This window comes from Mirounga leonina, unplaced genomic scaffold (assembly GCF_011800145.1).
Source record: "Mirounga leonina isolate KUSES-001 unplaced genomic scaffold, KU_Mleo_1.0 Mir_94, whole genome shotgun sequence".
Lineage (NCBI taxonomy): Eukaryota > Metazoa > Chordata > Mammalia > Carnivora > Phocidae > Mirounga > Mirounga leonina.
The window spans coordinates 41,856,967-41,877,129 of record NW_023270855.1 but is presented as its reverse complement, the minus strand read 5'-3'; the positions used below and the strand labels follow the sequence as shown (position 1 = coordinate 41,877,129).

At 59.3% G+C, this 20,163-nt stretch overlaps 3 protein-coding genes across 8 annotated transcripts in view; all 3 read right to left on the bottom strand.

Moving 5' to 3' along the window:
• The window catches only part of PFKFB4 (6-phosphofructo-2-kinase/fructose-2,6-biphosphatase 4), a 34,724-nt gene extending 26,037 nt beyond the window's left edge, over positions 1-8,687 (bottom strand). For 2 of the 6 annotated variants that reach the window (XM_034996660.1, XM_034996661.1), the window contains exon 1: positions 4,926-5,118. In XM_034996660.1, coding sequence (XP_034852551.1) covers positions 4,926-5,022 — 97 coding nt within the window. In that variant the 5' untranslated portion in view covers positions 5,023-5,118. Of the gene's footprint in view, positions 1-84; positions 107-304; positions 337-4,925; positions 5,120-8,604 lie in introns of those variants that run through there. The other 4 variants (XM_034996663.1, XM_034996662.1, XM_034996665.1 and 1 more) reach the window with 4 other exon arrangements.
• Positions 8,688-10,199: 1,512 nt separating this feature from the next.
• On the bottom strand, positions 10,200-10,538 carry UCN2 (urocortin 2). Its single transcript, XM_034997256.1, has one exon. The coding sequence runs from the start codon at positions 10,536-10,538 to the stop codon at positions 10,200-10,202; it is 339 nt and encodes a 112-aa protein (XP_034853147.1).
• Positions 10,539-11,766: 1,228 nt separating this feature from the next.
• The window catches only part of COL7A1 (collagen type VII alpha 1 chain), a 31,057-nt gene continuing 22,660 nt past the window's right edge, over positions 11,767-20,163 (bottom strand). The window contains exons 90-118 of the mRNA XM_034997089.1: positions 19,865-19,909; positions 19,732-19,776; positions 19,006-19,041; positions 18,863-18,922; positions 18,618-18,725; positions 18,358-18,429; positions 18,179-18,214; positions 17,917-17,985; positions 17,775-17,819; positions 17,513-17,548; positions 17,365-17,400; positions 17,229-17,285; positions 17,008-17,079; positions 16,448-16,519; positions 16,203-16,238; positions 15,808-15,888; positions 15,494-15,547; positions 15,366-15,419; positions 15,231-15,293; positions 14,717-14,779; positions 14,497-14,613; positions 14,235-14,312; positions 14,084-14,137; positions 13,863-13,911; positions 13,293-13,325; positions 13,058-13,144; positions 12,745-12,834; positions 12,440-12,637; positions 11,767-12,106 (exon numbers count right to left, since the gene is read on the bottom strand). Of these exons, the coding sequence (XP_034852980.1) occupies positions 12,090-12,106; positions 12,440-12,637; positions 12,745-12,834; positions 13,058-13,144; positions 13,293-13,325; positions 13,863-13,911; positions 14,084-14,137; positions 14,235-14,312; positions 14,497-14,613; positions 14,717-14,779; positions 15,231-15,293; positions 15,366-15,419; positions 15,494-15,547; positions 15,808-15,888; positions 16,203-16,238; positions 16,448-16,519; positions 17,008-17,079; positions 17,229-17,285; positions 17,365-17,400; positions 17,513-17,548; positions 17,775-17,819; positions 17,917-17,985; positions 18,179-18,214; positions 18,358-18,429; positions 18,618-18,725; positions 18,863-18,922; positions 19,006-19,041; positions 19,732-19,776; positions 19,865-19,909 (1,863 nt within the window). The 3' untranslated portion in view covers positions 11,767-12,089. The remainder of the gene's footprint in view (positions 12,107-12,439; positions 12,638-12,744; positions 12,835-13,057; positions 13,145-13,292; positions 13,326-13,862; positions 13,912-14,083; positions 14,138-14,234; positions 14,313-14,496; positions 14,614-14,716; positions 14,780-15,230; positions 15,294-15,365; positions 15,420-15,493; positions 15,548-15,807; positions 15,889-16,202; positions 16,239-16,447; positions 16,520-17,007; positions 17,080-17,228; positions 17,286-17,364; positions 17,401-17,512; positions 17,549-17,774; positions 17,820-17,916; positions 17,986-18,178; positions 18,215-18,357; positions 18,430-18,617; positions 18,726-18,862; positions 18,923-19,005; positions 19,042-19,731; positions 19,777-19,864; positions 19,910-20,163) is intronic.

Sequence of the window (20,163 nt, the reverse complement as noted above, 5' to 3'; positions counted from 1 at the left end):
GCCTCGGATATAAAGCTGGACCCGCCCCGCCCCTGAATGAACAGGCCAGACAGAGCCAAAGCCCAGGAGATAGTCAACGCCTACCTGTCATCCGGGAATCCACACCCTGCCCGCACAGCCTTTCAGCATTCCTGCTAGCACAGTTCCACTGCTTACCCTCCCTGCTGGGAATTTTGCCTCATCCAGTACAAAGCCCAGCTCAAAAGCTGCTTCTTCAGTGAGACCTTCTTCCCAGCCACCTCCGTGCTACCCTGGCACACTCCCTCCATCCTGATCACCTCACCCATGAGTCTGCCCCCTGCACCTGATCACTTGGAGCGAAGGCAGCCCTGCAGTGTCTGAGCCGTTCCGGATCATGTGGTCTGGCACAGAGTTGGTGCTCAAAAATTATGGGGGGGGGGCTGGCATGTCGAAATCCCCCAGGGTGAGTGCCACAAGGGGCTGAGACCAGAGACCCAGACCAATGTCCACAAGGACTGTCCCTCAGACGGCCCACCTGCCACCATCCCACGTGCCGCCAGGTCAATGCACCAGCCAGAGAAGTTGCCGAGGCCAGAGGCGGGGACAGGTCTGGACACAGCATCCCCAAACCCTGGCCCACTGGGACAGACACCAAGACAGCAAAACTACCGGCCTCACGTGACCCAGCTCCGCTTTCAGTGTGGCCTCACTGCAGAAACCTTAGAAAGCTTCCCTTCCACCGTCCCCAGCACCTGGGCCATGTGAAACTATAGCAGACAGACAGGCGGCTCATGTGGGGACCTGTCACTGCCCCTCTTTGCCCCCAGGGCTCTGCAAGTGCCTTCTCCTGGTAGCCTTCTTGGACAGCCTGCTGGGCCCTTCCCCTCAGCTTGTCTCCCTCACCGGAGCTGGAGCACAGAGGCCCCAGGGGCAGCCCTGCCTGGGGCTCAGGAGTCAGGTCTGGGTTCCTCTCTTGACTCTGACCATGACTGGCAACTCTGAGCCTTGGTGTCCTCGCCTGTCAAATGGGATGATAAATGCTCAGTGAGGCCTAGCACTATCTCCAGGTAAAAGCCAGGGGCATGCCTGGGAAGCTGTGCCCCCTGCCCGGCCCTGAGGACGCAGGTGCACCTCAGCACCCACTGCCCTTGGGACTTGGGGTGCAGAGGCACTTGTCCGTCTCCAGGCAGGCCCGCAGAGAAGTAAAGGGCCCTGCTTGCCAGTGGGGGCTCCATCGCTCCTGTACCTGACCTTTGGGCAACTGTGACCCAAACTGTGAGCCTCAGGGGAGGGAAGGAGAGGATCCCACGGAACACAGGCCAACAATGAGCAAGAGTGAACTTGCAGGAAAAACCCCAGCATTGGCGAAGGTGAGAGAAAAGCAAGTTAAGCAAGGCCCTGCATCCTGAGAGCCAGTGACACTGAGGCGTGTGCTGTTTGCACAACTGCTGGTCAGGGCTCTCAGGCAACCAAAGGGCCGTGAACCAGCTAGTAAGCACGGGGGAAGCCCGCACACCCCGCCTGCTCCCCTCCGTCCCACTGCTCCCTGAAGGGCTCTCCCACAACCTCAGGAGTGGGGTTCTGCATCCCCTCTTCACATCTCCTACCTTCCCAGAGATAGCCCTGGCCTTCTCCCCCAGTGTGTGGTGACAGGATCCCCTCCCTGGCCCCATGCATGGCCACGGGAGGCAGGCAGGGTGGTCAACCAGGGCTGAGTGCAAAACAAGAGCAATAAAATTACCTATCAACTCTTTTCCTCAAGATAAGCTCCCAAGGAAATGACCCAAAGAAAGCTCAAAGTACAAGTGTATCTGCAATAGCTCTGCTTACAACAGCAAAACGTAAGCAAGCTAGCAGAAGAGGAATTACAAACTGAGGCCCACAAGAGGGAACACACTACAAGGCCTGAACAGAGAGAGCATATGTACCAGGGGGGCTGGGGGTGCAGTCGGAGCTGCAGCTCTGGGCTCTCGAGAGCCTCGGGACTGAGCAATTTCACAGCAGAATCTGAGGCTTATGTGCAGAAGGAGATTTGCAGACATGTCCATTCAACTTACCTCACTGGTTCCTTTTCCTATAAATTTGCTTAGGGCCGCAAGAGCCCTAGGAATCAAGAGGCCCGGGACAAGCCTGGTGCTACCCCGTGATGACTTTCTGGTGGGCCACCTCAGGGGCAGCCACAAGTCCTGGAGAAGGTTCCAGAACTGCACCTGCTCCCACTTCCTTGGGGCCAGGCTGGGGAAGGGAGAACTCTTTAAAAGAAAGCAACCTGGCGGGGCGCCTGGGTGGCTCAGTCAGTTAAGCGTCTGCCTTCGGCTCAGGTCATGATCCCAGGGTCCTGGGATTGAGCCCCACATCAGGTTCCCTGCTCAACGGGGAGCCTGCTTCTCCCTCTGCCTCTGCCTGCAGCTCTCTCTGCTTGTGCTCTCTCTCTGACAAATAAATAAATAAAAAACATTAAAAAAAAAAAAAAAAAAAGAAAGCAACCTGGCATCACTGTCCTGTTCAGAGGGGACAGAAAGTCACCTCTCCTATTGTCCTGTGCACATTCCAGTTGTGTCCCTAGCCAAGACGTTCTTGCTACCCTTTTGCTAATAAAGGCTATCACCAGCACTGCCCTCTCTGGCATGCTCCGAGTCCTTTCTTCAGCCCCTGCCTGACCTGCCCCCAGAGCTCCTCCAGGGCTGGCTGAGGGGTAAATGATGAAGAAGGTAAAGCTTCCAGGCCTCATGCGTAGCTCTGAGTTTCACCAAAGGAAGAAGAATTGCTCATGGAGAGCAGGGGTGGAGGAGGCAGAGCCAAGCAGCCCCTGGGGCCCTCAGGTGCCAGGGACTAGACGCCAAAGACAACCCACGACACAGCACAGACCAACCATGGGCTCCATACCTTCTTCTCTACAAAGCCCGTGATCAGGTCAGCTTCCACCTATCCCCCACCCTCAGGTCCTCATCTGTCCTTGTGGTCTTCCACCAAGTTATAAATCTACCATACAGGGGGTAAAATGCTACATGAACACAGGCTCTGGAGACTGGGGGTGCTGCCCAGACAGGTTCCATGTTCACTCATGGCTTATTCCCTGCTGTGAACTCGGGGACCCTTGCCTGGGGCCCAAACCCCCATACAATCTGCAGGTCTCATCTTTGGTTTCTTGGGTGCCTCCTGCTCCAGGAAGCCCTCCTGTGTTGGGACAGTCCAGAGTCTCACCTACTGTACCACCCTGAGACAGTGCCACACAGAAGGCCCTCTGCTCAGGCCAGAGGCATATTTTCACCGCATCCTTGGTGCTTGGAGAAACACAGGCCCCTCCCCACTGGGCCTCGCATCTTTGCCATCTGGAATGGGGGTTGGCTCAGAGCTGCTGCTTCATTTCCTGACTCTGAGGTACTGAGAAGCAAAGAAGGGTGGTGAAAAAATGACAGCACCAGCTGCCACCACTTATCAAGCATCTCCTCGAAAAGAGGCTCACAGCAGCTCCTGGGAGCAGGGATGATGACTGTCTCCACCCCACAGATGAGGAACCCATGGCCTAGTGGGTCAGCTCCTTGCCCAAGGTCACACAACTGAGCCATGACGCGTCTTGAGTGTTCCTGCCTTCAAAGCACAGGTTCTGACTTCTTCCCCTTTATGTAATAACAGCGGCCACCCCCTCGTTAGGACAACACAGACTGGCTAGAAGCACGAGAGCAATGGGCCTTGGCCTCGGTCCCTCCAGAAAAGTCTGGAAGGAGGGCTGGCTAGGCGGTCGCCATTGCCTCTCAAGACTGCGTATTGACTGGAAAGCCATGGCCCCGGGTCTAAGCCTGATCACCGCCTCAGCATCCTACCCGGAACTACATCATGGTCAGAGCCATGACCCACCAGAATGCCCGGTCAAAACCATGGCTATCCCCTACCAGGACCCAGTGTGGTAAGAGATACACACAGCCCACCCACAGGACTTACATCTTGGTCAAAGCCAGGGCCCCAAGGCTGGCCTCAAGGCAAAACAAGAATGGAGCACTCTCCCCTCCCTTATCATGCCCAAGCAGAGGTCAAGGAGTACAGGGAGACCCGAGCACATTACACAATCTCCTGATCTCCATTTCTATATCTGTACCACAAGTTGGACTAGATGTTCTCTGAGGTCCTTGCCAACTTGCAAATTCATTATAATGTTTCAGCTATTCCTAAAACAAACAAACAAAAAAAAAAACCTTTGTTTTTCTTGGCAATAAGTGATTGCAGACTCATTTAAGAACAAGCAGAAAGTCAAGTAAAGTGGATTAAACACCGGGATCCCAGGAAAGGCGAGCCCCTTAACAATTCCTTAACAATTCCATGAATTTCAGCATGTCTCCTGGATGTTTCCCCCTCCAACTTTACCATTCACCCACGACCCCACCTGGATGCATATACCCCCACGGACACAAAGACAGGTCCATATGGGACAGTGTTCTCACCTTCTCCATCCTCAACACAACTGCACTTCCCTGAAATTCCTCCCAAAGCTCGGTTTTAGCCCCAGAGGTGGGTAGTTAAGGCCAAGGGGACTGGCCCACCTTTGGGCCTCTGAAAGTTCTAGGCTCAGAAAGGTCAAGCGATTTCCATAAGGCCAACACAGCTCAGACCCGGCCCACGCTCTCTGGCCTGAAGTGAATGGCAGCAGGAGGCTCCGAATCCTCCCCTGGCCTGACCTGGTGGGTACAGACTCGGGTGAGAGGGGGCCGACGCCTCCCGGAGGTGATGGTAGCCAGACCTAGCCCCTAGCGAGGGGCGACAGGGCCACGTACCTGTCTCCGCCCCCTGCTCTGCCACACCTGTGCCCGGCCCTCGACCTGTTCCTGCTCCCCTACCACCAGTCACGGCAGCCTCACCTGTCCCCCACCTGGTTCCTGGCCCCCTTTCCGTGCGAGACCACTGCCCAGGCCGCCCTATCCACCCATCCCCGTGCACCACCCTCCCCTTCTCCACGGACCCCGCCTCACCACGGCGCTGGCAGGCGTGCAGAGCGGGCCTCCCATTGCTGTACGGCATCCAGATCTTCTTCAGGGGGTTCTGGGTCAATTCCCGTGGGGACGCCATACCCGGGACGTGATGAGTCGGACTGCTCGGCTTCCGACCCGGCAGCCAGGCCACCTCGGGCCACTCGAGGCCCCGCCCCTCGGCCCCGCCCCTCCTTGAGCCTCGGCCAGTCCGACTCCCCGCAGGCCCCGCCCCAGAACGAGTAGGCCCTACCCCGACTGAAGAGGGCCCGGCCTCCGACCACGCATGCCCAACTTGCCTGCCAGCCGGTTTTGGACCCAGCAGGCCCGCCCTTCACGCCGGGATCGGGGACGCGCATGCCCAACTCCCCACAGGTTCAAGGCCTGGATAATAGTGCGGACCCTGCCGGGGATGCACGAGCCTGGCACGCCCAACGAGACCGCGCAGATTTGCATCGGCCTCATCCACCGCTTCGCTTTGCACAGCCTTGCCCCCAGGGTACCCGGGTTCCGCTCCTTGCTACCGCTGATCTCAGGGCCCCCGGGAGGGAGGGATCTGCAGGCCAAGGAGCTCCGCCTGCTTGACCCGCAGGTCTCAGTTGGTCAGGACCAGTCTGGTGGCCCCTGCGTTATGCCAGTTGTCAACCGCTGCGCCCCCCAGCCGTGTGTCCCGACCCTCTCTCGAGCCCCAGGATTCTTCCTCGCCCACTGGAGTGACCGGCGCAACCACGCTGGAAAAATCTTTTACCTCACGGACAGGGACATCTCAAAATTGTTTCCTCTCTTTACCTTGGCCGCTCGGGAACTCAGGCGAAACTCCGGCCCACCTGGAGCACGTGAGCAGAACCTTTTAACCAAGGTCCCTGGGGACTCACTGAGCCCTGGCAGTATCTAACTTCTTCTAGGATTTCATTTTTACCAATTAAATTGTAAATTGTAAATTTGCATATATTAAAAATGATCCTCCATCTCATCATCAGGAAAATAGAATGCAGGCATCATCAACCTTACAGGATTCTGGTATAGATTAAATGTGTCAGTGTCTGAGAAATCCATTCTAAAGCACATTAGTGATATCGTTTGTATTACTTATCTCCCTCCTGTCTCTAAGAATGCAGTGGAAGCAAAGGGCAGGGGAGAAATCCAGAAGTTCAGGAACCCTGGGTCGTTCTTTGTCTCCTCAGGCCAGCTTCTCCAAGTTCTGTATACTTTCTGTCCTGGGGCCCCCCCACCGACACTGCTCAAACTTGGGCCACACTGCCCCCTAGCGATGTCCTCCACAAAACCCCCAGACAGGATCATGACATCCTCAGGTTCTCTGCCCAAAGTGTGTCCAGCCAGGATAACAAGGTTCTGCCCAGCACACCACAGGTGCTGCAGCCCCCTCCCTCTGACCTCCCTGCCACACACTTGTCTCCACCCAGCACTTCAGAGCCTGGCAAGGACCCTTAAGATAACTCTGATACAGATGTCTTGCCCCCGTCACAGGAGATGAAGGTTCAGGAGGTGAAAGCCCTCCTAGATCCTCCCTAAAACCAGCTCTAGCCGGCTACCCCAGGAGGAATGCCCTGCCCCAGACAGAGCTGAGCACTTCCTCCTTCATCCTTCCTCTGCAGTGTCCACCCCCCACCTCCCTCCACCTGATGCAGAAGCAGCTCTGTGCACACCCGTGGGCAGCTCTTGATGAGCAGGATACCGCTTGTGACAACCCGCCCGCTTTCCTACTTCTCCAAAGCCACTCATTCTGTTCCTGACACAGCCAGCCTTGCCATCTGTCTCCTAGCCATTGCCAAGGCCATCCCGGGGCCACCTTGACCTCAGAGACCTTGTCACCACCCGCCCACACCCTCTCCAACCCCCAGCACTTATTGCAAAAGCTACATGTTCTAGCATCCACAGTCACCCAGCACTTCCTCTGGCCTGCCCATTCTCTTCCTCAGCCCTCTTGGGACGTTAGTCAAAGGCTGGGGGTACAGGGTAGCCAGAGCAGGGCAGGATGCCAGGGCCATTTCGAGGGAACTGTCCCCACGCCCAGACAGTCTGAGCCTCGCTTCCTAGGAAGAGCTGTGGCTCTGTACCTCCCACCCTTCCCCAAACAGTCTGACCCTGGGCTGACCCAGACACACCTTCCCAAGTCCCCACACCAAGCGGGAGGCCACAGGTTACCAGCAGGAGGAGCCTGGGGCTCCTCCCCAAGGCCAGAGTCTACCTCTGCTCTAAGAACATTCTTCATCTCCCTGCCCATTTCTCGAGTAGGAAACTGAGGGAGGGGAGCAGGGCCCAGGGTCACAGAGTCAACCCAGAGTGCAGGATGGACTCAGATGAACTCCCAGCCCTTCAAAACCTCACCTCCCACATCTTCCATGTTACCACATTTCCCACCCCTACACCTAGGCTCTGGTTTGTTCCCTCCAATGCTCTCTTGCATCAGTAGATGCCCAACAGAACAGTCAGCCTTCATGGCTTTTCCCTCCTTGGGGCCATCCCAAAGTGATGGGGTGGAAAGTACTGGGATGTCAGCATGCACTGGTGTGTGGCTATGTTCTGCTCAGCCTCCCCGCTCCTCTATGAACCTGCCTGGCCTGGCCCAGGTTGGATCCAGTGGTGCCCTCTGCACCGACCACTGGACCTCTCTCCAGTGTCCCTGGCTACAAGCTATAGGGTGGCTGAAGTCCTAGCTCTCAGTTCTCAGTGCTCAAACTCTTCCCCATCCCTGTATCTGCTGGTCAGACCTGGCCAGACTTTGCAGCATAAAGGCCCAGGCCTTTGGGTCAGCGAATGCCACACAGACCCACATGCCCACATGCCCACGCATGGAAGCGTGCACACAGAGCCCCACGTTCATGCACACTAGCAACCCAGGCCTGCCCAGAGACAGGCAGGCTGCCGGGGGTCCGCTGCTCTCTACTGCCTCCCTTCCCCTTTATTTCCCTCCTCCTCTCCCCTCTGCTGCCACTGGGAGGTTCAGGGAGTTCCCAGGGCCACTTCAAGCCAAGGATCATCCCCGGTATCTCGCTGGACCCAGAGCTCACAGAAGGTGTGAGGTTCCAGCTTGGGGGTATGGAGCCATATGACTGAGCAGCCTGTGAACTGTGGTCTGCACTTGCTGATTCCAGCCTGGCATAGGGCACACAGTAGGTGCTCAAAGTGACTCAGGGCCAGCCAAGGCACACAGTTAGGGCTCAGAGAGGTTCATGACCAGGACAGAGCACACAGTAGGTGCTTAGAGCAGCCCAGGACCCACGCAAGGCACACAGTAGGTGCCCTAGAAATGCTGGTTTAAGGGCGAAAGCCACTTCATACGAAAAATTTTCCAAATGAGCCCCTGGGCCTCCCCAAAATGATGTGTGACCCCTGAGGGGGGACCTGGACAAACATGACCCCCTTGGAGACCAGCAAAGGGCAGAACAGGAGGGCCTCAGGCAGCTCCAGCTGGCTGTCCCTCTCTCTGGGCTGGAGGAAGAAGCTATTTATAGTTCCCCTTGGCCCAGCCCCCCCACTCCCCTGCAAGGCGACAGTGTTCCCCCTCCTCCTTGCCACTGACAGGCTGATGCCCCCTCAGAGCACCCCTACACTTAGAGAGACCCCCCAACACCCTCGCACCTCTTCCAGCACCACCCCCACTGTGCTCTGGTCGTTCCCCCAGCCTCCCCCCCACCCTCTCCCCGCCGCCCATGCCTACCCCGCCTGCTGCTCCCTGACCCGGGGTCCGTCAGGGCGCTGCCTCCCTCCTCGCCTCTGTCCATTCTGCAAGCGAAGTGGCCCGGGCAGCCGCCCCCTGCAGCCTGGAGCCGGGCAGCCCCGCCCTCTGGGTGCGGGAGGGAGCTGCGGTGTGCCCCGTGTGGCCCCGCCTTCCCAGCCCCGCCCTGGGCCCGCCCCCCAGGGCTGCTCACAACTTGAGAGATCAGCAGTGCCCCCACCCCAGGCAGCCCTACTCCCGCCCCCGTGTGGCCTCCCTCTCTGGCCAGAGCAGTCCATACTGCCCAGGGTCTGCCCTTGGCTCCAGCCAGAGCCATCCACACTACCTAGAGTTTCTGCCCCATATGCGGGCAAGCCTGTCCACACCGTTCAGAAGGTCAGTCCCATCTCCAGCCCGGCCATGGAGCTGGCCGTGTGAGATTAGGGAAAACCTATTCCTTCCACACCGAGGGACCAGGTTGGTGAAATGGTGCAGGGGTGCGTGTGGGGGGGAGTGGGCGGAGGGGCAGCGTAGCCAGCTATGACTCAGCCCTGGGTGCCCATGACTGTGACCCTCGTTCATCCCATTCTCCAGGCACTACATTTCTGGAGCTCTCTCCTGCGTGCCAGAACCTTCATGTACACTGTCACTTGGTGTTCGCAAGAAGCCTGGTGGCATCACTGCTCTACAGAGGAGGAAACTGAGGCTTGGAAAGATGAGCACGTTTGCTCCGGACAGTTGGATGAAGGAGGGGCAGAGCTGGGCTGGAGCCCCAGCAGCCCGAGCCACGCGTGTCCAAGGGCCACGGCTGGGTGTGCAGGCGTGTGGGTAGGACAGTGCCTGGCTGTGCATTGAGCATGCTTCATGCTGGTTTGGGGGACAAGCCCCTGTTCCACGCAGCCCCCTCACCTGCCCTCACCTTGCCCACCCACAGTCACAGCTATCAGATACACAGAGACGCAGCCGCCCATGCACGCGTATGCCTGCCACAAGGCAAGGCTGCCACAGCCACAGACTTGCCACATCCGGCCACCCATGCCTGGAGATGCCCCTGACGGCCCCTTCATCGGAGGTGGGTGCTGCCTCGGGGAGTACAAAACATGCGTGTGACCCTCAGCCTGCACTTCCCTGTGTGGTGACCCATGGGGGGCAGGGCAGACCTGCGGGTCTGGTCTTAGGCAGACTCGTCTCAGATAACATGTCGGGCTCCTGTGCCGAAGTTCCTAAAAGTGGAGCAAGAGTAACCACATTGAGTGTCTGGATGCTCTTTGACCTTGGGGCACCCAGACATGGCGGGACTCCACACAGTAGTGACATTCCACGGTAGCGTCCAAGCTGTCCAGACATATTGGAAGTCTGCGGGGCTCCAGGCGTGGCAAGACTCCGTTTGGCAGCCCCCCAGTCTGGCAACGTCCAGGCTATCCAGACACACCGTGGCTCTGAGAGGCACTCAGCTGTGATATGACACCATCTGGCAGTGACCCCACAGGGTGGTGGCCAGGCGCACCATGCCCAGATGTAGCCCGTCCTGCTCTGCCACCGCCTTCCAGGTCTCCTGATCCGGGGTGGTCCCATCATTGTGACCCCCACCCTCCGGCTCAGCGGCGGCCAACGTGCGCCAGGATGCGAGCGTTGGTGGCGGCCTGCTCCCTCGCAGCTCTGGCCCGGGCTTGCTCCAGTAAGATCCGCAGGAGGCCAATGGGGACATCCAGCGAGAGGATGATGCGGGGGCCCGGGCGGGGGCCGGGGCTGGGGTAGCCCCAAGCAGTGGAGGGGCCTGTGGTGCTGGCTGAGGTGCTGTCCGAGGCCACGGGGCGGGGAGTGGCCTGGGGAGGGTTCTGAGGGAGGAGCTGGGAAACTGGGAGAGGGGTCGCAGGGACAAGCAGGGCCCTGCCCAATGTCAGGACCATCAGCACCAGCAGAGCCCACCTGGTCATCGTGGTGGTCAGGCTGCAAGGAGAAAAGAGGCTCAGGGCAGGGGCTCTGGGCAGCCATGGCGCATGGACAGAGACAGATGGGGAAAGCAGACAGACAGACAGGGAGACTGAGGGAAAGAGACAGAGAGAGATTAGAGAGGCCAGGCAAGGGATGGAGAGAGATAGAAGAGACAGAGATGAAAGGACAAGACAGCCAGAGTGAGACTGAGAAAATCAAGACAGAGCTAGACAGATCAGGGGCCAGGGAGATAAAGAGAGCACAGCTAGATCTAGATGTAGAGATAGAGATACACTTGGGGAGGGGAAGGAGAAGAGGGAGAAAGAGGAGAGAGAGGAGGCAAACCAAAAGAGAGGGAGCCTGGAAGAAAAAGAGGCTGGAACCACCCCAGACACAGACAACATGATAAAGATAGGGATGCAAAGGGGCGCCTGGGTGGCTCAGTCAGTTAAGTGTCTGCCTTCGGCTCAGGTCATGATCCCAGGGTCCTGGGATCGAGTCCCACATCAGGCTCCCTGCTCAGCAGGGAGTCTGCTTCTCCCTCCCCCTTTGCCCCACCCCGTGCTCATGCATGCACTCTCTCTCTCTCAAATAAATAAGTAAAATCTTTAAAAAAAAAAAAAATAGGGATGCAAAGACACAGAGAGAACACGGAGGGACAAAAGGGGAGCCTGAGTTCTGAGGGAGCTTGCAACAGATCGAGGACAAGAAAGAGCAGGAATGGGGTCCTCAAGGTGGAGAAGCAGCCAGAGACTCCAAGGCCCCCTCAGGTCCAGAGACCTCCACCAAACCAAATCCCAGATACACTCAGCCCCCAAGGCCCTGCCCACCCCACCCAGAGCCACCTCAGTCCTACCAGCGGCAGCCTCCTCTGGGGCCAGGTGGGGCCGCCGGCGCTGCCTGTGGCTGGAGCCAGGCAGCACAGTGCTGTGGTCCGGCTCTCTGCTCCCTTCACGGCCCATTTCTCTCTCTCAGCCCCCTGAGGTAGGAGCTGGGGCGTGGCCCCTGGCATGAAGCAGCTTCCCCCCTCTGACTCATCCCCTCCTGGGGAGCAGTGAGGACATGTCCTCAGCCCCCACTTGGTCTACTCCTTTTGGGGGACAAGTTGAGGACTGAGGGTCACAGGACAGTGACCAGGGCCAGATAGAGGGACTCTGCAGAATAGCACTGACCTCCCAGGGAAAACCTAACCCCCTGCCACCCCCATCTCCCCAAACAGTCACAACAGGGGCCTTTTAAAACAGCAGCTTTAATGCTCCCCCCAGAATCAGCACCATGTCATCACAGGCTTGGGTCAAGGGGCGGGTCAGATGCAGTCACATCTGCTCCCTGCCCACAGCCACCCCCGCACTGAGTCATCTGCTGGGGAAGCAGGAGCCACAGTGGGGGTTTGTCCACAGGGGGGAAGGCTAGACCCATGGGACCAAGTCACTGAAATAATGGACACGCTCATGCACGCTCCCATGCGCACAGGCCTCTAGCACCAAGGGGAGGGACAGCAGGACTCCTCCAGGGGACGCTGAACTTCAGCTGGCCAGCTGGTCATCTGGGCCTCAGCTTCGGGCAGCACCTGGGGGGCGCGGCAGACGGGGAGCTGTCTTCAGCCATCTGGCCTTCACCCAGCATGTGTGCCCAGAGAGGCACTGGGCAAAGGATCAGCGGGGCACTGGGGGCATGACAGGAGTGGGGCTCTGACCTCAGAGAGGGGATCCTCACTCAGGTCCTTGGAGGAGGGAGCATGGAAGGGACCCCCCAGCTAGGGTTCTCTGTTCAGTTCCTTGGTCTGGGGGTCTGTCCCAGGCCCCCAGTCTGAGGGGGCTCCTGACCCGGGCCCCCGACAAGGACCTGATCTGGGGAGGCTCGGTGTCTTGGCTCCTATTGGGGTGGAGGGGTAGGCCCATACCTGTTCCCTGGTTCTGGAGCATGCGGGGCAGGCAGCGGCGCTCACAGGCCTCACGGGTCCCAAAACGGTTGGCATTCCCTCCACAGCCACCATAGACAAAGGGGTGACAGGCCTCTGTGCCACCTGCCGCCGCCCGATGGTACCAGCGCAAGGTGTAGGCAGCGCAGGAGCCCTCGTCCAGTGGAAGCAAGCAGGGGTCTAGGGCCAGCGGGGGTCAGGGGGTCAGCAGGGGCGGTGGCCATCAGAGAGGGACTGGGGGCCTGCCGCCCCTCCCTGAACCCTTCTGGGCCCGCCCCCGCTCTCACCATCGCCATCCCGAGGAGCTTCAGGGTCTTGGTATTCCTCCATGGAGTACTCCGAGTATTCGTACTCGTCGTCCTCAGGGGGCACCTGGCCTGCACACAGGGTGGGGAGTACTGTGACACGGCCAGGCTGCTGCGGGGCCACGTCCATGCTGCCCAACCCTGGCCCTGGGGGGGCCTCCCACGCGTTCAGTGTCCGTGCCGTGCCCTGCGTGCTGCCCCCGTGCACGTGGCATTGCCCCGCACGCAGGAGCAACGCCTCATGGGTCTGCGCCCCACCGCATGGCCCCCCACCCCGGGCCCCACCTGTCCTCACCTTCCTCCTCCGTGTGAGAAACCCGGAGCACAGGCACAGGGTGGAGCTGGGGACCGGCAGTGTCTGCAGCATGACTGGGGAGGGGTCCTGGAGCAAGGGGTAGGGGCACAGGGCCTTGGGGCCATAATGGTGGCCACCCCAGCCACGCCCCGGCTGAGTGAGCCCAGGTGATGGGCACAGAAGGGCCTGGGATGAGGAAAGTTCCGGGAGCAGAAAATACCAGAAAATTACTCACGTGATCCAGATGCGATGAACTGGCTCTGGCAGGCTGGAGCGGGCAGAGAAGGGCAGGGAGAGAGACAAGGACAGAGAGCAAGAGACGAAGATGGAAAGCGGCAGGGGAAGAGACAGAGGGACACACACAGGGGGACACAGATGGACAGAGAAGGACCGCAGGAGAGATGGACAAGAGAGACCAACGGAGGGAAAGAATGGGTGGGAAGCAGAGAGAGAGGAAGGGAGAGAGACAGAGAGAGAGGGTCAGAAGTAGGTGGGCATGGAGAAGGTTCGGAAGCGGTCAGACAGAGGGACAGGAGGAGACACAGCTTCACTCTCTGATGCCCACCGGCCTGCTCCCACCTCCACCCTCCATACAGCCACACTGGGCTGCTAGGGACACTACGGGAAAGTCCTGTCAGCACATCTGTCCTGAAGCGCATGTATCCTCCTGCGTATCTATCCATCCCCGCCCATCTCCTTCACTGCTCGACCCCGTCAGGTCTGCGGACCCTGCCTGCCCCTGTCTAGGGGAGCCGGGGTGGAGTGGGAATGGGACCCAAGAGGCTCTGGGCTGGGCCGCACTCACCGCAATGCTGACTCATCTCCTGACGCACAAAGCCTCGAATGTCATCCTCCTGGGAGCACAAGACCACAAAGGATCATGAAGCACCCATGGATCACGGGAGAGACAAAAGGCATATGATGCAGGGCTCACGGAGGGACAGCACTGAGTCAGGGGCCCAGGCCCAGGCGGTGAGGGTCCTGGGTGTGGAAGGTGGGGCCCAGCCCACCCAGGCCCACACTTACTGTCAGTGCAGCTTCTCCCTTCTCCCCGCGGGGGCCGGCGGGCCCTGGTCGCCCCTACGCACAACGGATGGGACAGGGCTGTGACCCCCGATCTTAGGGACACTGGAGGTCACCCTGGTCTCCAACCCTATGCCCAGGAATCCCCACTCACCTGCTCTCCTCTCTCTCCAGGGGTCCCAGGGGCTCCAGGGGCACCCACCACTCTCTGTCCGGGGGGGCCCCGCTCACCCTAACAGATACAAGGACCCAGTGAGCAGTCAGAGGCAGTGGAGGTCGGAAGTCGGGAAAGTGGGAGATCGTAGGTTCAGAGACTGGGGCAGGGGCCTCGGGGACGGGTTGCAGGGTCAGAGGTCAGTGAGGTTGGAAGGGTCAGGGAGGTTCAGGGGTCAGGAGTCAGAGTCCGAGCTCTTTACCTTCTGGCCCTGAAGTCCTTCGGGGCCTTTGGGACCAACACTGCCAGGTGGCCCAGGGGGACCGCTAGAACCGTCACTGCCCCTGGGGCCTGGGAAGCCCCCAATTCCAGGGGGCCCCTGTGGAGAGACAGTCAGGGTCAGTGATCAAAGCCCCCAAAGATGGATGCACTTCCAGTAAGTATAATCTCCTTAGTTCACCATGACCTTGGTCTCAACTTACCCGCTCCCCTTTCTCGCCCTGGTCACCCTTGGACCCTGGCTGCCCATCAAAGCCTCTATCACCCTGGGAATGGAAAGAAGCATGAGAGACCGTCTGCGTCGGCCTCCTCAGCTCAATGGCCGCGAGCCCCTTGGCCCAACGGCCACAATCTTCCATGACCCAAGCACCTGTGACCCTACGATCCCAGGACCCTTGGTCTGCCGTGCTCCCCATGACCCCGACCTTACTGTCATACCCCTTGCCCTGATTCCACCTATTTCCTTTATACAGACACTCCAACCTCCCCCACTAACCCCTTAGCCCTGATGCACATCTCCCCACTTCACCTCTCATCCCTTAATCCTAAATCCCCACTGTGACCCCAACCCACCCTGAAACCTCAAGACCAACCTCACTCTACTCCACAATGTCCCAACCCTCCATAACCCTGTTGAAATGACACCCCCATCACCCTACCATGATCTTCCCTGCCCCATTCTGCCCCCCTTATATCCACTGTTGAGAGACCCCATACCTTGGGACCGATCAGGCCCTCCTTCCCAGGGGCCCCCGCCTGGCCCGGCACCCCCGGCTCCCCCTGGAGAAGAGAAAACATGAGCTGGGCCATGGCCCACCCATCCTCTCCCCATCCTGGGTACCCCACACTCACCATATCTCCCTTGCGTCCTGCCAGCCCAGGGCGGCCCAGGGGACCAGCTTCTCCCTGCAGTGATCAGGTGGAGGGGTCAAACGTAGGCCCAGGCCCCACAGCTGCCCATATCCCCGTCACCTCCATACCTTATCTCCCTTCTCTCCGTCGAGGCCACAGGCTCCCTTTATCCCTCGCTCACCCTGCGGAGAAAAAGCAGATGGAAAAGTGACTTCCAGATACTTCACCCTATAACCCCTTGACCACGAAACCACTTTCCAAATTGGCCTCAGACACTCTAATCTCTGACCTTCCAACCCCTAACCCAATACCCCACATTCAACCCCAGATATCCCAACATCTGACCCCAGATACCTGACCTTCAACCCCAGATACCTTGCCCTCTAACATTAGCGCCCCCCACCTCCCGCCCAATGAGGAAAAAACCCCAGCCCCTTCCCACCTTGAGGCCCCGGGGACCCATGAAGCCAATATCTCCTTTGTCTCCTCGGACACCAGGGGCTCCATCCTTTCCTGGGGATCCCTGGTGGGGAAAGGGGTCAATATGAAGTCAAGGAGGTCAGGAGGGATCCAGGAGAATCACTCTGGATGAAAGGAACAGGGAACATCACAGGGTGAGAGTCACTATTGGAGGCCAGAGCTGCTGGAAGGGCAGGGCTGTCCAGGGGCAGGGGACACCCTGTGGGTGGGATCATCACAGCAATTACTGTGAAGGTGGGGGCCCCGGGCAGCCTGAGAACACCATGAGAGCACCAGTCACTGAAAGGTCAAAGGCCACCACATGAGGACAGGGGCCCTGTGGGGCAGGGCGTCTCTGTGGGAGCAGGGGCATCTTACCGGGTCACCTGGGATCCCTGCGGTGCCAGGCTCACCCTGTGGGAAGCACAGATGGGGGAGGGCAGCCCTTCAACGTGACTGTCCCCCATGCCACTCAGGGACTCCCAGGCCGCACACAGATCCCATGTAAACACACACGTGGCCAACAGGGAGGGAGGCTGGAAACCTTCCAATGTTCAGAGGACACCCACAAGACAGATGTTTGTGACGGGTGGGTCTGGGTCTGTGTCTGGGGTGGGGCTGACCTTGAGTCCTGTGAGTCCACGAGCTCCCAGCAATCCGGCTGAACCCTTGTCACCAGGCTCTCCTTTGGTGCCCTGTGGGTGTGACCCGGAGAGGGACACAATCAGGACTAGACCGGGCTGGAGGCTTGGAGTGAGACTGGAACCTGCCAGGTGAGGAGAGCCAGCCAATGCTGCTCCCACCCACTGCCCCCAGCGGGGCTCATTTCTCACCCCAGGCTCTCAGATCCCTGCCCCTCCCTCCTACCATGGGGCCCCTACACCTACCTGGAGCACCCCCGATACCTGAAAAGCCCCTTGTCTGTTCCCAGAGGGCCTCTCCTGGAGCTACATTCCACAGAGCTCCTTGGTGACCTCACATGGAGGTACTCGAGACCTCCAGGGAGCCCCCATCCTCTCAGCCATCCCACAGAGTTACTACAGTCCACTGAACCCTTCCCCTCTGACCCCCCAAAAGCCCCCCATCCTCCCCTCCTATCCTCACAGACCCTCAATAGAGCCCCCACAGCCCACAGAAACCCTCTCCCAACCCCACACAGAGTACCCCACCCTCTTCCCTGTACCTTCTCTCCAGGGTTCCCATTGTCTCCACGAGGTCCTTTGTCACCATCTATGCCCGGAGGCCCTCGTTCGCCCTGGGCCAGGGGTCAGAAGTCAGGGTCAGGGGCTGGAGGGCCCTCACCCCATCTGAGTTTGAGCTCTCAGATCCCCTGGCCCAACCCCCAGAGGAGCCCCTCCCACATCCAAGAGAGACCCAGGCTGTACATGGGCCAGAACTACTCACCATGTCCCCCTTGGCACCCCGTGGCCCTGGAGGCCCCACAGCCATGGCTGCATCACCCTGAGTGGACAGGGGGCAGTCAGAGGAGTCAGGAGCACCCTTAGTCCATGCCTCTGCCCTCTCCCATGCCCACACTCACCTTGTCACCCTTTAGCCCTGAGGCTCCAGCGTCACCCTGTTGGGTGGAAGAGTGTGAATCTCTCCAAACCAGAGGAGTTCCAATCCTGAATTACAAGATCTAGCCCCAACCCTGCCCACCCCGGGGATCTTTTCCCCCATGTCCTTACCTTCTCCCCACGTTCACCCCGGCTGCCTGGGGGCCCCTATATGAGAAGACAACAACAGTAAGCTAAGGGAATTTGGGGGCATTAGTGGGGAGACTGCTCAGGGGGCAGGGGAGGACTAAGGAGTCCCAGGGGAATAGGAGAGATGAAGGACCAGAGAGTACATAAGAAGAACCAGGGGGCTACAGAGAGTGTCCCAAGGGCACAGAGGGCACAGGCAGGGGACTGAAGCCACACCGCTGGCGCTTTCCCCAAGGGGACCCACCATGAGTCCTCGGGGTCCCTCCTGGCCAGGACGGCCATCTTCACCCTGCATGTTGACATTAAGTTCATTGACTCAGAAGCTGGAAATCAGAGGTGAGAGCTGTGCTAAAGGGGGCTGTGGCCGCAGAGCAGGACATACATACCCGGACACCTGGCTCCCCACGCTCCCCACGCTCGCCGCGGGCCCCGGGCAGACCTGCTCCAGGGTCTCCCTGGAGATCAACAGGATACCGGGGATATGCAAAAGGAATCAGTGGGGGACAGAGCGGGACAGACAGGGTGATGGGGGTCAGTGGAGGCGGGAGGGGGTGATGGGAATCAGTTGAGGCCAGAGGGGGTGACAGGGGGGTCAGTGGAGGTGGGGGGTGACATATACAGGAGAGCCAGCAGCCTTGTCCCATCTACCTTGTCTCCTTTGAGTCCAGAGGCTCCGGGAGCTCCCTGCGGACAGAGTAAGGTGAGGGTCCCGTGCCCCTCAAAGGCACACACACATACCCAAGCACACAGTGTGTCCCAGTCCCCACGTGGACAGACTCCAACACATGGGAATCAGATACCTGGGACACTGGGGCACTTCTACTCACCGTTGACCCTGGTGGTCCAGGTGGCCCCAAGGGACCTGGGGCACCCTCTCTCCCTGGGAGACCTGCCAGACCCTACCGGAATAACGCAGCGAAAGAGGCAGAGGGTGACTTGGGGACCTTCCTCCTCCTTGGCCCCTCCAAGACTGGGAGCCCCCGAGGCAGGGCCTGGGCCCCCTTCTCCTCCTCACCTGCTCACCCACTACCAGACTCAGAGGTCCTGAAGTCACCAAGTCCCCACATGCTGTTCCCAGCATGCTTACCCGCTCTCCACTGGGGCCTGGCTGACCCATCTCTCCTCGAGGGCCTGTCTGACCAGGGAATCCGACAACACCAGGAGCACCAGGGGGGCCAGGGGGGCCCACATCTCCCTGGAACAGAGATAGCAAAGGGAGGAATGGTCCCAATGGGACTCCTTCCCAGAACTAGCCCCCGACTGCCCTCTTCTTCATCCTTCCAGGGACCTCCCTGCCCACTGCCCACCACCAGTGACAGGGCATCGACTTACCTTCAGACCTAGAGGACCAGCTGGCCCAGGGGGGCCCTGGACCCCAACTCCTGGGTCACCCTTCAAGGGAAAGAGGGGTCAGGTCAGGCCCAGGGAATCTCAGGAACATGACCTCCAGCAGAGACACTTTAGGGTATACATACCTTATTACCCTTGAGTCCAGGAGCCCCTTTTTGACCCTAAAAGACCAAAGTAAACAGTACTTGAGGGGAGGAACGTGAACCCAGAGCTGAGATATGGCCCAAGAGTATTCTCAGGGCCACTGAGATGTGCTCATGGAGATGTGGGACTCAGACATGTACACAGGACTGACTCACAGGAGCTCAGAGGCAACGATGGACTCGTGAGGGCAAAGACAGAGGGAAGCTCAGATATGAGCACAGATACGGGTGAGTTTGGGCATGACTACGGACACGTAGTGTCACACAGGAACACAGGCTCAGGGACCTCAGATGTGAGCACAGGCTCACGGGAGATCCCAGGAGCACGCCAGTGCAGGAACTCAGAGCCACCCCAGCTGAGGGAGCTGAGACCCGGACTCAGAGGGGGCAGGGGATCCGGGAAGCATAAGCAGGTGAGCAAGAGAAGCCCCCAGGAACTGTGCTGTGTCCTGAGACCGGGGGCAACGGACAGGAACCACACATGTGTGCTTAGACACACTGAGGAGCTGGAGACCAGGAACAGGCACCAGGAAGCAAAGACGCCTCCTGCCTCCCCCGGGGAGCATGGAAGCCAAGAGGCTTGGTCCCTGTGTGCGCCCAGGAGCAGGATCCTGAATGCTGGAAGGTGCATAGGCCCGGGAATGGTGCCTCGGGTCCACAACTGCACTTCTCCTCCCAAGCTCAGACTTGCCCAGACCCCAGACTCACATCTTCCCCAGGGTCTCCAGGCTCCCCGGCACGGCCAGCTTCACCCTGCACAGAAAGGGCGGTAAGGGGGTCTAGCCACCCAACCTGGCCCCCTCGACCCAGCGCTCTGGCCCTTGGGCTGGGCCCACCTCACCTTCTCACCCCGAGGCCCTGGCAGTCCTCGGTCACCTTTGGCCCCCTGTAGAGGCAGGGGACAGGAAGCAACATGGGCATTAGGGTCAATGAAAAAGGATACTCAAGGAAGGAGGCATGAGGCCCGCGGTCAAACGTGACACGTATTATGGAAGCCGAGGGTCACATGTTATAGAAGCTGAGCATCACGTATTATGGAAGCCGAGGGTCACGTATTATGGAAGCTGAGGGTCACGTATTATGGAAGCCGAGCGTCACGTATTATGGAAGCCCAGGGTCACGTATTATGGAAGCCGAGGG

Coding starts and splice junctions, on each gene's coding strand:
- UCN2 (XM_034997256.1), bottom strand. CDS start 10,538: ATGACCAGGTGGGCTCTGCTGGTGCTGATGGTCCTGACATTGGGCAGG.